The sequence below is a fragment of the Jaculus jaculus genome, chromosome 2, assembly GCF_020740685.1.
Source record: "Jaculus jaculus isolate mJacJac1 chromosome 2, mJacJac1.mat.Y.cur, whole genome shotgun sequence".
Classification (NCBI taxonomy): Eukaryota; Metazoa; Chordata; class Mammalia; order Rodentia; family Dipodidae; genus Jaculus; species Jaculus jaculus.
In genome coordinates, this window is record NC_059103.1 from 213,867,335 (window position 1) to 213,880,968 (window position 13,634).

General features: G+C 47.3%; 1 protein-coding gene and 1 pseudogene across 1 annotated transcript in view; one reads left to right on the forward strand and one right to left on the reverse strand.

Annotated features, from left to right (window-relative positions):
• The window catches only part of Spatc1 (spermatogenesis and centriole associated 1), a 43,805-nt gene that overhangs the window by 14,178 nt on the left and 15,993 nt on the right, over nucleotides 1–13,634 (reverse strand). Inside the window, exons 2-4 of the mRNA XM_045143924.1 lie at nucleotides 2,306–2,932; nucleotides 1,696–1,803; nucleotides 1,435–1,574 (exon numbers count right to left, since the gene is read on the reverse strand). Coding sequence (XP_044999859.1) covers nucleotides 1,435–1,574; nucleotides 1,696–1,803; nucleotides 2,306–2,932 — 875 coding nt within the window. The remainder of the gene's footprint in view (nucleotides 1–1,434; nucleotides 1,575–1,695; nucleotides 1,804–2,305; nucleotides 2,933–13,634) is intronic.
• Nucleotides 3,153–7,223, forward strand: LOC123458567 (annotated as a pseudogene).

Here is a 13,634-nt window from a genome sequence, read left to right on the forward strand (position 1 = left end):
ATACCCATTGTATGCAATGCTGGGATCAAACCCAGGGCTACACAAGTTCTGTATTTCCTCAGCCACATCACCAGGTTGAAGTTGTCATTTGTAAGCAATAAGAAATCTCTTTTCTTAGGGGCTGGAGAGATAGCTTATAGGTTAAGGCGCTTGCCTGCGAAGCCTAAGGACCCAGGTTCGATTCCCAGTACCCACATAAACCAACTGCACAAGCTGGCACAAGTGTATGAAGTTTGTTTGCAGTGGCTGGAGGCACTGCATGCTCATTCCCTCCCTCTCCATATATATATTGGTTTTTTGAGGTAGGGTCTCACTCTAGCCCAGGCTGACCTGGAATTTACTATGTATTCTCAGGCTGGCCTCAAACTCATGGCAATCCTCCTACCTCTGTCTCCTGAGTGCTAGGGTTAAAGGCGTGCGTCATCACGCCTGGCTTTAATATTCATTTTCTATCTGGATGTCCAGATTTTTGTCTATAAGAGAAATGTCATCTTGGCAACTAGACACAAGCTATCAGCACCTAGAGATGTAAAGACTGTACCCAGCCATGCCGTCCTGACATGCTGATCTGCCTGAACTCAGGACAAGAGCGCCGAGTTTCTGCACTGGGTCTGCTGGGTTTAAATCACCCTGTCCAGTCTTCATGATCATGGGTCATCAGAGCTCTCATATGCCAGTGGACAGTCGTCAGCCAGAAACTAGACCAGAGGGCCCATGGCATGAGCAACAGTGATCACATGGTTCTGTGGAACAACCAAGATCATCGGGATGTATATTCTGGAAATCAGCACAGTTTAATCCATAAGTCTACTCAAAATTTGGACCGTTTTTTTTCTGTAATCTGATGAAGTTTCTTAGCAAGTTGAAGAGTCAAGAGCCAATATGATGTAGGAGAAGAGCAAGGAAGGTCCTGGCTCAAGGTAGGCTCTGTTCACCTCCCGTGGTAAGGGTCATGTGGATTGGGGCAGGACAGACCAGGAAGTCCACACAGGTGCTGTTCTAGGAGGGCTGTAGGCAGGCACTGGGCAGCTCCCCTTTTCCCTGACCACGCTGGGCATCTAAGCTCTGATTCCCTATGGTCCCCAGTAAACACTGAGGATGCTAACAGAAGTCCAGATTGAGACAGGACCACAGCATTCTGCAGGCTTGTGGCTCAACTCTCCGGGTTAAGGCTGCCTATCCAGAGATCATCTTGGTGGCAAAGAGGGAATCACCTGCTTATGCCCTCTGGACTATTGGGTTCCCACTGACAGCTGCCCTGTTGGCTGCTTAGACTGAGCCCTGGGCTCCCTCCATCCCATGGTCCCCTTGAATTCCAACATGCTCAGCCTCAGTGCAGCCCCCCCAGCGGTCCCTCAGGGTTCAGCATCCTGCCTCATTCCTGCAGCCCTTCCCCCCTCCCCCGGCGATGAGTGGGAGGTGGATGCCACACACCTGGATTATCTTCTCTGGAATGTTGGAGACTGTGAAGCCATAGAGGCGCACCCGCTCTGGGAAGATGCCGGACAGGATCCTGCGGTCCAGCTGGAAGGCGATCTCGCCCACCAACCGCTCCCAGGCTGGTTGCTTTGACTCTGGGGACAACAGAGGGTCTCCACTGAGCCATATGTGAGGGGAGTGGTAGGGGCACGCAGTAGTCCCGATGGATGGGCAAGGGATTTACCAGACTCATGCTGAGCCTTTGGTGTTACTAACCTCGGGCACTGTCAGAGAACTTGCTAGTCTTACGGTGGGTCATCTTCCGCTCCATCTCTAGGGCACTTTTGCGAGATGGTTCTGTACGTACACTCCTGGTGTCATTGACTGAAGCCGGAGACGACGAGGTCCGAGGCGGGGAGTGGGGGTTTCGTGGAGGAGAATGGGGTGTGGGCAAGGGCCGGGAGGAGGAGTTCTGCACCCGGGAGGGGGAGTGGGATATTTTTGAGGGAGTGTAATTGGCAGCAGCTTGGGGTGCAGGAGTGGGGGCAGGGTTAGCGACTGTGCCAGCAGGAGAGGTGTTTGGGGATATGGGGACAGATGTGGGGGCTATTTGGCCCTGGGGAGCACTGGACTGGGTCCGGGCATCCGAGGCACCATAAAAATTCGTGGCGGGGCTGGATGGGGCCATGGTGCCCATGGGAGTGGAGGTCTGAAGGGGTGCACCCACAAACACCATGTTGAGGGACTCTTGGTCCTGGGTCGGCTGAGGGTGCTCACTAGTGACTGGTGATGTGGAGGGGTGGAAATGAGAGGAGGGATTAGAGACATAATAGAAGCAGAAACTGGCCTTCCCAGTCACCCTGCAGGCCCACTGTTTACCCATTACCTTTGGAGGTGGCAGCCAACCCTGTACCAGCTGAGGAATGGGGTCCAGAGGGGTTTCCTCGGGGTGGCTCTGCTAGTCGTATCCTCGGGGCCTCTGACAACCCCAAGTTGTTCATGGGGTTGGTCAGAAGGTTCTGAGAAACACCTAGAGGGGCAGCTGTGGAGGAGAGCAGGGGGCTGCTCAGAGAGACGGCCACTGTGCCCGCCAGGGGAGCCATGAGGGGGCTGCTCTGAGACATAGCCAGGGGCCCTGCTAGAGGGCTGCTTGGTGTCAGAGAGCCAGTTGACAGACCCAAGGAGCTGGCCAGGGTGGCCCCAGGGGTTAAGGCCATGGGACTGGCCAGGTGGCTGCTCAGGGGGCCAGTTGAAGGTAGACCCAGGGAGCTGGCCAGGGTGGCTCCAGGGGAAACTGCAATGGGGGTAGTTAGGTGGCTGCTCAGGGGCATGAGGCCGGTGAATTGGTTGCTCTGAGGCATAGCAATTGGCACAGGGCCTGTCAGTGGGGCCACAAGCGAGCCAGCTGCGGAGCTGAGCTGTGGGCTGTTCAGCATTTCAGCCAGAGCCATCACCCCCATTTCTTCCACGACTGGCTCCTTTGCTGCCACTGGGGATGCGGGAAGGAAGACTCCTGTGGACAAAGAGAAAGCATGGAGACTTAGGTGAGCCCTGCCAGTAGCAAACAGGAGGCTCTTGTGGGCCTGCTGTCCAGCCCGAGTTCTCTAGCTCTCCAGGTCTAGCCTCACTGCTCTGACCAGCTGCCTTTGAGCCTCTGGATGTACCACTGCCTTTCCTTAAGGTGTGCCCGCCACACCAGTGCGCCAAGCTTCTGACCCCTTCCCCAGAACAGCATGGCTCCCAGCATCGAGACTGCCCAGGTAGCCAACTTGGCCCTCTGTTCTCTGGTGGCAGCAGTGGTTCTGGGCCTCATCCTTGTGGGGAGAAATGCACCCCACTGTGTAGGGCTCCTCCAGAATTTCAAAGGGCAGTGCTTCACACAGCCCAGGGTCACACAGTCTACATGAATAGGGACGTAGGTACATGAAAGCTGGTTGGGCCCAGCTGTGTACCCAAGGGGTCCAAACTCCTGCTTGCTACTCCTGGACCCCTTTGGGTGTGGGCTTGTGAGCCTATGCATTCTGGAAGAGACTTCCTTTAGTGACTGCTTTTGGAGGATAAACTACTTGGAGACACAGTTGCTAGCAGGGGCAGTGTGTAGGACAGTTTTGTGAGTATACAATTTACTTTTTTTTTAAAGGTATATGCCACCATGCTCAGCTTTATTTAAATATTTTAATGTAGGGTGTGGTGGTTTGATTCAGGTGTCCCCCATAAACTTAGGTGTTCTGGATGCTAGGTTCCCAGCTGATGGAGATTTGGGAATTAACGCCTTCTGGAGGCAGTGTATTGTTGGGGGCGGGCTTATGGGTGTTATAGCCAGTTTCCCCATGCCAGTGTTTGGCACACTCTCCTGTTGCTGTTGTCCACTTTATGTTGGTCAGGGAGTGATGTCCACCCTCTGCTCATGCCATCATTTCCCCCTGCCATTATGAAGCTTCCCCCTTGAGCATGTAAGCCAATACAGACCTTTTTCTTACAAGCTGCTTTTGGTTAGGTAATTCTGCCAGCAATGCGAACTTGAGTGCAACAAAGGGTATGGCCATATCACTGCATTTTGATTTTTAAATATTTTATTTATCTATTTGCAAGGAGAGAGTGACGGGGGGGGGGGAGAGGGAGGGAGAGAGAAAAGAGAAGAGAGAAGAGAGACAGAAAGAGAAAGACTGGGCATGCCAGGCCCTCTAGCCACTGTAAATGAACTCTAGATACATGTTTCCCTGGTGCATCTGGCTCACGTGGGTCCTGGGGAATTAAACCTGGGTCCTTTGGCTTTGCAGGCAAATGCCTTAACTGCTAAGCTATTTCTCCAGCCCAGTATGCAATTTAATTGACAACTTATGCTTTGAAATCTCTTCCACCCTGCTTTAACAAAACTTAGGGGGCTGGAGATTGAATCTGGGGTTCACACATTCTAGGTAAGCACTCTCCCACTGTGCTACATTTTCAGCCCCTGAAAACTTCTACTTTGATGATTTTTAAAATATTATATGTATTTATTTATTTATTTGAGGGGGAGGAGACAAACAGAGGAACAGGCAGATAGAGAGAATGGGCATGCCAGGGCCTCCAGCCCATGCAAACTAACTCCAGACACATGCGTCACCTTGTGTATCTGGCTTACATGGTTTCTGGGAAGTTGAACCTGGGTCCTTAGACTTTGTAGGCAAGTGCCTTAACCGCTAAGCCATCTCTCCAGGACTTGATGATGTTTTTGTCAAAGAATGGAGATAGAGAAAAGTAAAAAATATGAACCACTAATGGTCCCATGGTTAGTCACAACTGAAGAGCTCTTGTTGCCCCAGAGGCCATCTACAGTTTTACACAGGTCAGGTGTTGGCAAGAATTTCCTGAGAAGGACCAGGTTGTAAATATTTTCTGTTTTGCCAGCCACACATAGCCTCTGTTGCGACTACGCAAGTCTGTCATTCTGTCCTCTTGTCAACTGAGAAGTGAATGACCAAGAAAGTGTGACAATAGAACCCTAATTATGAATACTAATTTTCAAATTTCATGTAATTTCTATGGGTCATAAAATAGTATTCTCCTTTGTGTTGTTTGTTGCTTTTATGTTTGTTTATTTATTTATTTTGTTTTTTTGAGGTAGGGTCTTGCTCTAGCCTAGGCTGACCTGGAATTCTCGAACCGGGGTCCTTAGGCTTCACAGGCAAGCGCTTAACCGCTAAGCCATCTCTCCAGCCCTGACCTGGAATTCTCTATGTAGTCTCAGGGTGGCCTTGAACTCATGGCGATACTCCTACCTCTGCTGGGATTAAAGGTGTGTGCCACCATGCCCAGTTTATTTTTTGAGATAGAGTCTTGCTGTGTAGCTCAGGCTGGGCTTGAAGCTTGAACTCATGATTCTCCTACCTCTCAGCCTCCCAAATACTAGGATTACACATATGTGCCCAGTCTTATTTTCTTTCAACTATTTACAAGTGTAAAATATGTTGTTGATTTTGGTGATAACATTCCTCTGGAAAGATGCCTGCTGTGGAGGGACTGGGCCAATCAGGGTCACAAAGGTAAGGAAAGCTGGTTGGATCTCAGCAACCTTCTCAGAGGAAAATAGTCCATATCTAATCTTTGGACCTAGTTGAATTCCAGGTAAAATCCGTAACCAGCATATATATAATAAGGTACTTTTATGACCACTATGTATGCAATTCACAGAAGACACAATATCAAAATATATAAGACAAAGTCCCAGGGAATCAGGAGGTTCTGGATGGCTATGATATACAGATCCTGGACTGAAGAAACAGTGACATAGAGACCTGACTGATGTAATGAATGAAGTCCATGTAACATACACCAGGGATTTGACAGCACATTTAAGCAGGCTAAAGAATAGCAACCCCTGCCCCCACCGCTAGACACAAAATGGCCTGGATATCCATGACCTCACAGTGCCTGACACTACCTACACAAGACCATCATAAGAGGAGGAAAAGATCATGACCTCAAAATAAAAGAGAGACTGAGATGGGGAGGGAATAGGATGGAGAATGGAGTTTCAAAGGGGTACAGCAATCTTGGAACTTAGTCTATTAAGAGTAGCCAGTCTGGGGATATAAAGAAAAACAAGAGTTCGATCGGGAGCGGAGAGCGGACCCCAGAGAGCCCTGAGCAGCTCCACCGCCGCAGCAGGCCTAGTTACCCATCCCACCCGGGAGGAGCCGCAGCTGGCGCCGCCGGCCGCAGTCACCGTCACCGCGACCTCGAGCAGCGAGGCCGAGGCCCAGCCGCCGCCGCCCCGCCCTCAGCGCCGCCCACCCCAAGCCGGGCACCACGGGCGCAGGGAGCCGCGGCCAGGGCGGCCTCACGTCGGCGGCGCCTGCGGGCGGGGACAAGAAGGTCTTCCCAACGAAGGTTTTGGGAACAGTGGAATGGTTCAGTGTAAGGAACGGATATGGTTTCATCCACAGGAATGACACCAAGGAAGATGTATTTGTACATCAGCCTGCCATAAAGAAGAGTAACCCCGGGAAGCACCTGCGCAGTGTGGGAGATGGGGAGACCGTGGAGTCTGATGCTGAAGGAGAAAAGGGTGCGGAGGCGGCCATGCCGCGGGCCCTGGCGGAGGTCCAGGTCGCTGTCCAAGTGGTAGGGTCCTCCACGTAGTAGTGAGAGTGGGGAGAAGAATGAAGGATGGAGAGCGCTCCTGAAGGACAGGCCCAACGACGCCGGCCCTTCCACGGCGAAGGCGCCCACCTGACCACGTGAGGCCCTAGGGCGCGGACCACGGTATTCCAACCTCCCGTGCAGGGAGAAGAGATGGAGAGTGCTGACAACCAGGGTGCAGGAGAGCAAGGTGGACCAGTGAGACAGAACATGTATCGGGGCTACACACCACGATTCCGCAGGGGTCCTCCTCGCCAAAGACAGCCCAGAGAGGATGGCAATGAAGAGGACAAGGAAAATCAAGGAGATGACACCCGAGATCAGCAGCCAGCTCAACGTCGGTACCGCCGCAACTTCAATTACCGACGCAGACGCCCAGGGAACCCTAAACCACAAGATGGCAAAGAGACAAAAGCAGCCGATCCGCCAGCTGAAAATTGGTCGGCTCCCGAGGCTGAGCAGGGCGGGGCTGAGTAAATACCGGCTGACCATCTTTACCATCATCCGGCTTAGTCATCCAACAAGAAGAAATGAATATGAAATTCCAGCAATAAGAAATGAACAAAAGATTGGAGCTGAAGACCTTAAGTGCTTGCTTTTTGCCCATTGACCAGATAAACTAGAACTATCTGCATTGACTATGCAGCATAGGGTTTTTATTATTTTTACCCAAAGATGTCTCTTTTTGGTAATGACAAACGTGTTTTTTAAAAAAGCCTGGTTTTTCTCAATATACCTTTAAAGGTTTTTAAATTGTTTCATATCTGGTCAAGTTGAGATTTTTAAGAACTTCATTTTTAATTTGTAATTAAAAGTTGAGCTGGAGAGATGGCTTAACGGTTAAGCACTTGCCTGTGAAGCCTAAGGACCCCGGTTCAAGGCTCGACTCCCTTGGACCCACGTTAGCCAGATGCGCAAGGGGGCGCACGCATCTGGAGTTCATTTGCAGTGGCTGGAGGCCCTGGTGCTCCCATTCTCTCTCCTTCTCTCTCTCTCTCTCTCTCCCTCTACCTCTTTCTCTGTCTGTCGCTCTTAAATAAATAAAGATAAAACAAAAAAAATTTTAAAAGTTTACAACTTGATTTTTTCAAAAAAAAAAAAAAAAAACAACCCACAAACTGCAAGCACCTGTTAATAAAGATCTTAAATAATGAAAAAAAAAAAAAAAAGAAAGAAAGAAATGAAGTGAAAAACAAATAGAGCCTAAAGGACTAATGGACCCCATCCATTAAGTATGCCAACAACATATAATGGGATTTCTGGAAACACAGAGGAAAGACAAAGGAGTAGAAAAAATATTTGAAGAAAATGCCTGTAAACCAGGCATGGTGGCGCATGCCTTTAAACCCAGCACTCAGGAGGCAGAGGTAGGAGGATCGCCATGAATTCGAGGCCACCCTGAGGCTACATAGTGAACTCCAAGATTACCCTGAGCTAGAGTGTGACCCTCCCTTGAAAATCAAATAATAATAATAATAATAATAATAATAATAATAATAATGCCTGTAAATTTTTCAGATGCAGTGAGAAACAAGTCTACACATCCTCCAAACCCAATATCCTTTAAGTAGTATAAAATCAAAGAAATACCCACATTATCAACCTGTTGAATACAGAGGTCCGGGGATGCAGTTCAGCGGTACAGCACTTTCCTAGCATTCAAAAGGCCCTGTATTCAATCTCCAGCATTGCAATAAATATATAAATAAGTAAAACCTTGAAAATAAGCGATGACAATCCCCACCTGGCGAGGCAGCAGGAAGATCATGAATTTGAGGCCAGGCTGGGCTACAAAGTGAGATTTTTTTTCTTAAATACAAACAACTAACAGCAACACTTTAATCAGAAAATGAAGTTATTGGCAGGGTGCTGAAAGAAAAACTAAAAAAACAATCAATTCTGTGCTCTACAAGGCTATCTTTTGGGGGAAGGTTGAGACATTCCTAGTTAAACAAAAGCTGAAGAGATGGCTCAATAGGTAAGGTGCTTGCCTGAAAAGCCTAAGGACCAGATTTCAATTCCCCAGTAACCATGTAAAACCAGATACACAAGGTGGTACATTCATCTGGAGTTCATTTCCAGTGGCTAGAGGCCCTGGGACACCTTCTCATTCTCTCTCTGTGTCTCTCAAATAAATAAAATATGAGAAAAAAAAAAAACAAACAACCTTGAGGGATTGCATTACAAGTTGACCTGCTCACAAGAAACTCTAAAGGAAGTTCTTTTGGCTGAAATGACACCAGACAGTAACTGGAAGCCACATAAGAAATGAAGATCAGTGAAGGTAGGTAGCTATGTAAACATGTGTAAAAGCCAATAGTGTGTGGTTTTGATCCCCTTCTCTATGTAATTTAAAAGACAAATAGGCCAGGAGTGGTGGTGCATATCTTTGATCACAGCACTCAAGAAGCAGAGGTAGGAGCATGACTGAGTTCAAGACCAGCCTGAGACCACATAGTGAATTCCAGGTCAGCCTGGGCTAGTGAAACCCTACCTTGAAAAACTAAACCTGGGCTGGAGAGATGGCTTAGCAGTTAAGCGCTTGCCTGTGAAGCCTAAGGACCCCTGTTCCAGGCTCGATTCCCCAGGACTCATGTTAGCCAGATGCACAAGGGGGTACACGCATCTGTAGTTTGTTTGCAGTGGCTGGAAGCCCTGGTGCACCCATTCTCTGTCTGTCTCTGTATGCCTCTTTCTCTGTCTGTCATTCTCAAATAAATAAATAAATAAATAAATAAATAAATAAATAATAAATTTAAAAACCAACAAAACAAAAACTAAACTAAAATACAAATATGTAAAACAATGATTATAAAATATATGCTAATAATGTGCAAATGTACAGACCCAATGTACAGAGAGGTAGATTTGTTTGTTTCCATGTTTGGAATAGGGTCTCTTATAACCCTGGCTGGCCTTGAATCTCTATGGAGGTAAGCATGACTTTGAACTCCTGATCTTCTTGTCCTCACCTTCCAAATATGCTGGGATTGCAGACATGCCATCGTGCCTGGGTTTAAAGACGTAACTTTTTTGTTTTGTTTGTACAGAGGTCTCACATTCGTCCAAGCTAACCTGGAACTCACTGTATAGCTCCAGGCTGGCCTTTGAATTCACAGTGATCCTCCTACCTCTGCTCCCTGAGTGCTGGGATTAAAGGTGTGCACCACCACACCCAACTTTAAAAATAATTATTTTTTATTTTCAAGGAGGGAGAGAGAAAGGGAAATGGGTGTACCAGGCCTCTAGCCACTGAAAAGGAATTCCAGATGCATGTACAACTTCGAGCATCTGGGTTTAAATGGGTATTGTGGAATTGAGCCCCAGTTTTTAGGTTTTGCTGATAAGTAAAGATAAGTGCTGAGCCAGCTCTCCAGTCCCAAGCTGTTTTTTTTTTTTTTTTTTTTTTTTGTTTGTTTGTTTTGAGGTAGGGTCTCACTATAGCCCAGGCTGTCCTGGAAGTCACTGTGTAGTCTCAGGGTGGTCTCGAATTTATGGCGATCCTCCCACCTTTGCTTCCGGAGCTGGGATTAAAGATGTGCACCACCATGTAGCCCTGGATTGGCATGGAACTCACTATGCAGCTAAGGATGACCTTGAAATAGGAATCCTCCTGACTTCAGCTCCCAAGTGCTGGGGTCACAAGCAAGCACCACCATGCCCAAAAGAATTACTTTATTTTTTCTGAGGTAGGGTCTCACTCTAACCCAGGTTGACCTGGAATTCACTGTGTAGTCGGCCTTGAACTCATGATGATCCTCCTACCTCTGCCTCCCGAGTGTTGGGATTAAAGGTGTGCACCACCACATCCAGCAGGATGTAACTTTTAATAATAAGAGAGGCCAAAGCTACATATTATGTGCAGTATATATATATTTTCACACTATTGATGTTACTATTAATTCAAACTAGATTGTTTTAAATTTCAGATGTTATATGTTATTACAAAAATTAAAAAATAGCCGGGCGTGGTGGCGCACGCCTTTAATCCCAGCACTCGGGAGGCAGAGGTAGGAGGATCACCGAGAGTTCGAGGCCACCCTGAGACTCCATGGCGAATTCCAGGTCAGCCTGAGCCAGAGTGAGACCCTACCTCGAAAAAAAAAAAAAAAAATTAAAAAATAAAACAGAAAAAAACATGAGACATAGAAAAAGCATAATTAAGCATAGAAGGCAATAAAGGAGAAACTGAGAAACAAATAATAACATGAGACATAAAGCCTCAGACTTTAGGATGAGGTAGGAGAATCACTGTGAGTTCGAGGCCAGCCTGGGTCTACGAATGAGTTCCAGGTCAGTTTAGGCTAACCCTGCCTAAAAATAAGAAAAGAGCTGGGTGTGGTAGCACACGCCTTTAATTCCAGCACTCAGGAGGCAGAGGTAGGAAGATCATTGTGAGTTCAAGGCCAGCCTGATACTACACAGTGAATTCCAGGGCAGCCTGGGCTACAGTGAAACCCTACCTGGAGAAACTAACAGAAAGAAAGAAAGGGGGGAGGGAGGGAGGGAGGGAGGGAGAGAGAGAAAGAAAAAGGAGAAGAAAAGAAAAGAAACAGAAAAATGCCAGAGATTTGTCCTTTTGTATCAGGAATTTTTTTTTTATATGAGAGAGAAATAGAAAGTGGATGGCAGGAGCAAGCGAGAGCAAGCACACCAGGGTCTTTTGCAAATAAACTCCAGATGCCTGGGCCACTTTGTGTGTTTTGGCTTTTTTTTTTTTAATTTTTGAATTTTTATTAACATTTTCCATGATTATAAAAAAATATCCCATGGCAATTCTCTCCCTCCCCACCCCCACACTTTCCCCTTTGAAATTCCATTGTGTTTGGCTTTTAAGTGAATCAAACTGGATGTGCACACCTGTAATATAAGCACTTGGGAGGTGGAGGTAGGAGGATCAGAAGCTCAAGGCTGAGCTGGGGAGATGGGTCAGTGGCCCTGAGTTTGAATTCTTAGAACCCAGGTAAAGCTTGCTGTGGTAGTGCATGTCTGTAATTCCAGCGGGCCTATGGAAAGACGGGAGACCAAGACAGATTTCCCAGACACTTTCAGGCCACCAGCCTGCTGTATGCAGAGGTGAACAAAGGATCCTGCCTCAATCAAGCTAGGTGGAAGAGGAAGACTGACCTCCCAAGTTCCACATGGGAACTGTGGCACACATACACCTGAACCCTCTCTCTCTCTCTTTCTTCGCGCTCTCTCTCATACACACACATGCGTCATGTACTCATATACACATATAGTTGTTTTTTTTAAATTTTTTTGTTCATTTTTTATTTATTTATTTGAGAGCGACAGACACAGAGAGAAAGACAGATAGAGGGAGAGGGAGAGAATGGGCGCACCAGGGCTTCCAGCCACTGCAAACAAACTCCAGACATGTGCGCCCCCTTGTGCATCTGGCTAACGTGGGACCTGGGGAACCGAGCCTCGAACTGGGGTCCTTAGGCTTCACAGGCAAGCACTTAACCACTAAGCCATCTATCCAGACCTCCTTTTTTTTTAATTAATTAATTTATTTATTTATTTGAGAACGACAGACACAGAGAGAAAGACAGAGGGAGAGAGAGAGAATGGGCGCGCCAGGGCTTCCAGCCTCTGCAAACGAACTCCAGACGTGTGCTCCCCCTTGTGCATCTGGCTAACGTGGGACCTGGGGAACCGAGCCTCGAACTGGGGTCCTTAGGCTTCACAGGCAAGCACTTAACCACTAAGCCATCTCTCCAGCCCTGTTTTTTTTTTTTTTTTTTTTTTTTTAAAGGTAATCAATCCTCAGGGACATATTGAGTTTGACGTCAGGCTGGGATATTTGAGTCTCAAAAAAAAAAAAAAAAAGGCTGGGTGTATTAAATTATTAAGGTCCAGTGTGGTGGCATATACCTTTAATCCCTGGACTTGGAGGCTGAGGTAGAAGGATCCCCATGTCAATCTGGACTAGAGTGAGATCCTGTTTCAAAAATTCCAGCTAAACAAACAAACAAAATCTATCAGCCTGTTATAGAGTGAGACCTTACCTAAAGAAAAAAAAAAAAAGCAGCAAATATACCTGCACAAAGGCTTGTACATGGGACTGGGAATACAGCTCCGCAGACAATGGATGGACACCTGCTTAGTATGAGCAAAGCCCTGAACCTGGTTCCCAGTACCAAACAAACAAAAAAGCACCTTTGTACATGAACATTTGTAGCAGAATTATATTCATAGTAGTTTATTTTTATTTTTACTTTTTTTCAAGGTAGGTTCTTGCTCTATTCCAGGCTGACCTGGAATTCACTATGTAGTCTTAGGGTGGAATCGAACTCACTGCCATCCTCCTACCTCTGCCTCCCGAGTGCTGGGATTAAAATAGTCATGCACCACCATGTCCGGCTCCGACTTTTTTTTTTTTTTCCGAGATAGGGTCTTACTCTAATTCAGGCTGACCTGCGATTCATTCTGTAGTCTCAGGGTGACCTCACGGCGATCCTCCTACTTCTGCCTCCCGAGTGCTGGGACTAAAGGCGTGCGCCACCACGTGAGTTTTCTTTCAAGTGATTAAAGTGTTCTCAAATGGATTGTGGTGATGCTTGTACATGCAGGTGAACATTCGAACACCATTAAATTGCATGTTTTAAGTGGGTGAATTGTACAATAAGTGAATTGTATTTCTAAAAAATGATTTAAAAAGAAGGCTTCAGTAGATCACAAGCATGGCTCGGGCCAATTACATGCCACCCTGCCGGCTTTGCATGCACAGACCATGCACACTGCGAAGGCCTGACCCACACTTGACTTTGGGGAACATGTGTGCCGGGTGCTCCCACCTAGGGTAGACTAGCTGTCTGACTACCTTTAACAGCTTTCACCTTTGAGTCTAGGCAAAACGTGCAGGCCACTATGGTGCTCCAACATTTTTGGAATTTGAATTTAGTCGATTTTGATTTGAGTTCAAAATCTTGCTAGTACCCTGAGGAAAATTTCATTTTCTCTGAGCGTATGTTCCTTAATTGTTTGGAATCAGAAAATGTCAGAGAGCGGACGGGGTTAAAGAGGCGAGCAAATCAGCCTGGGCTAGGGCGACACCCTACCTCGAAACCCCCTCCCCGCCCAAA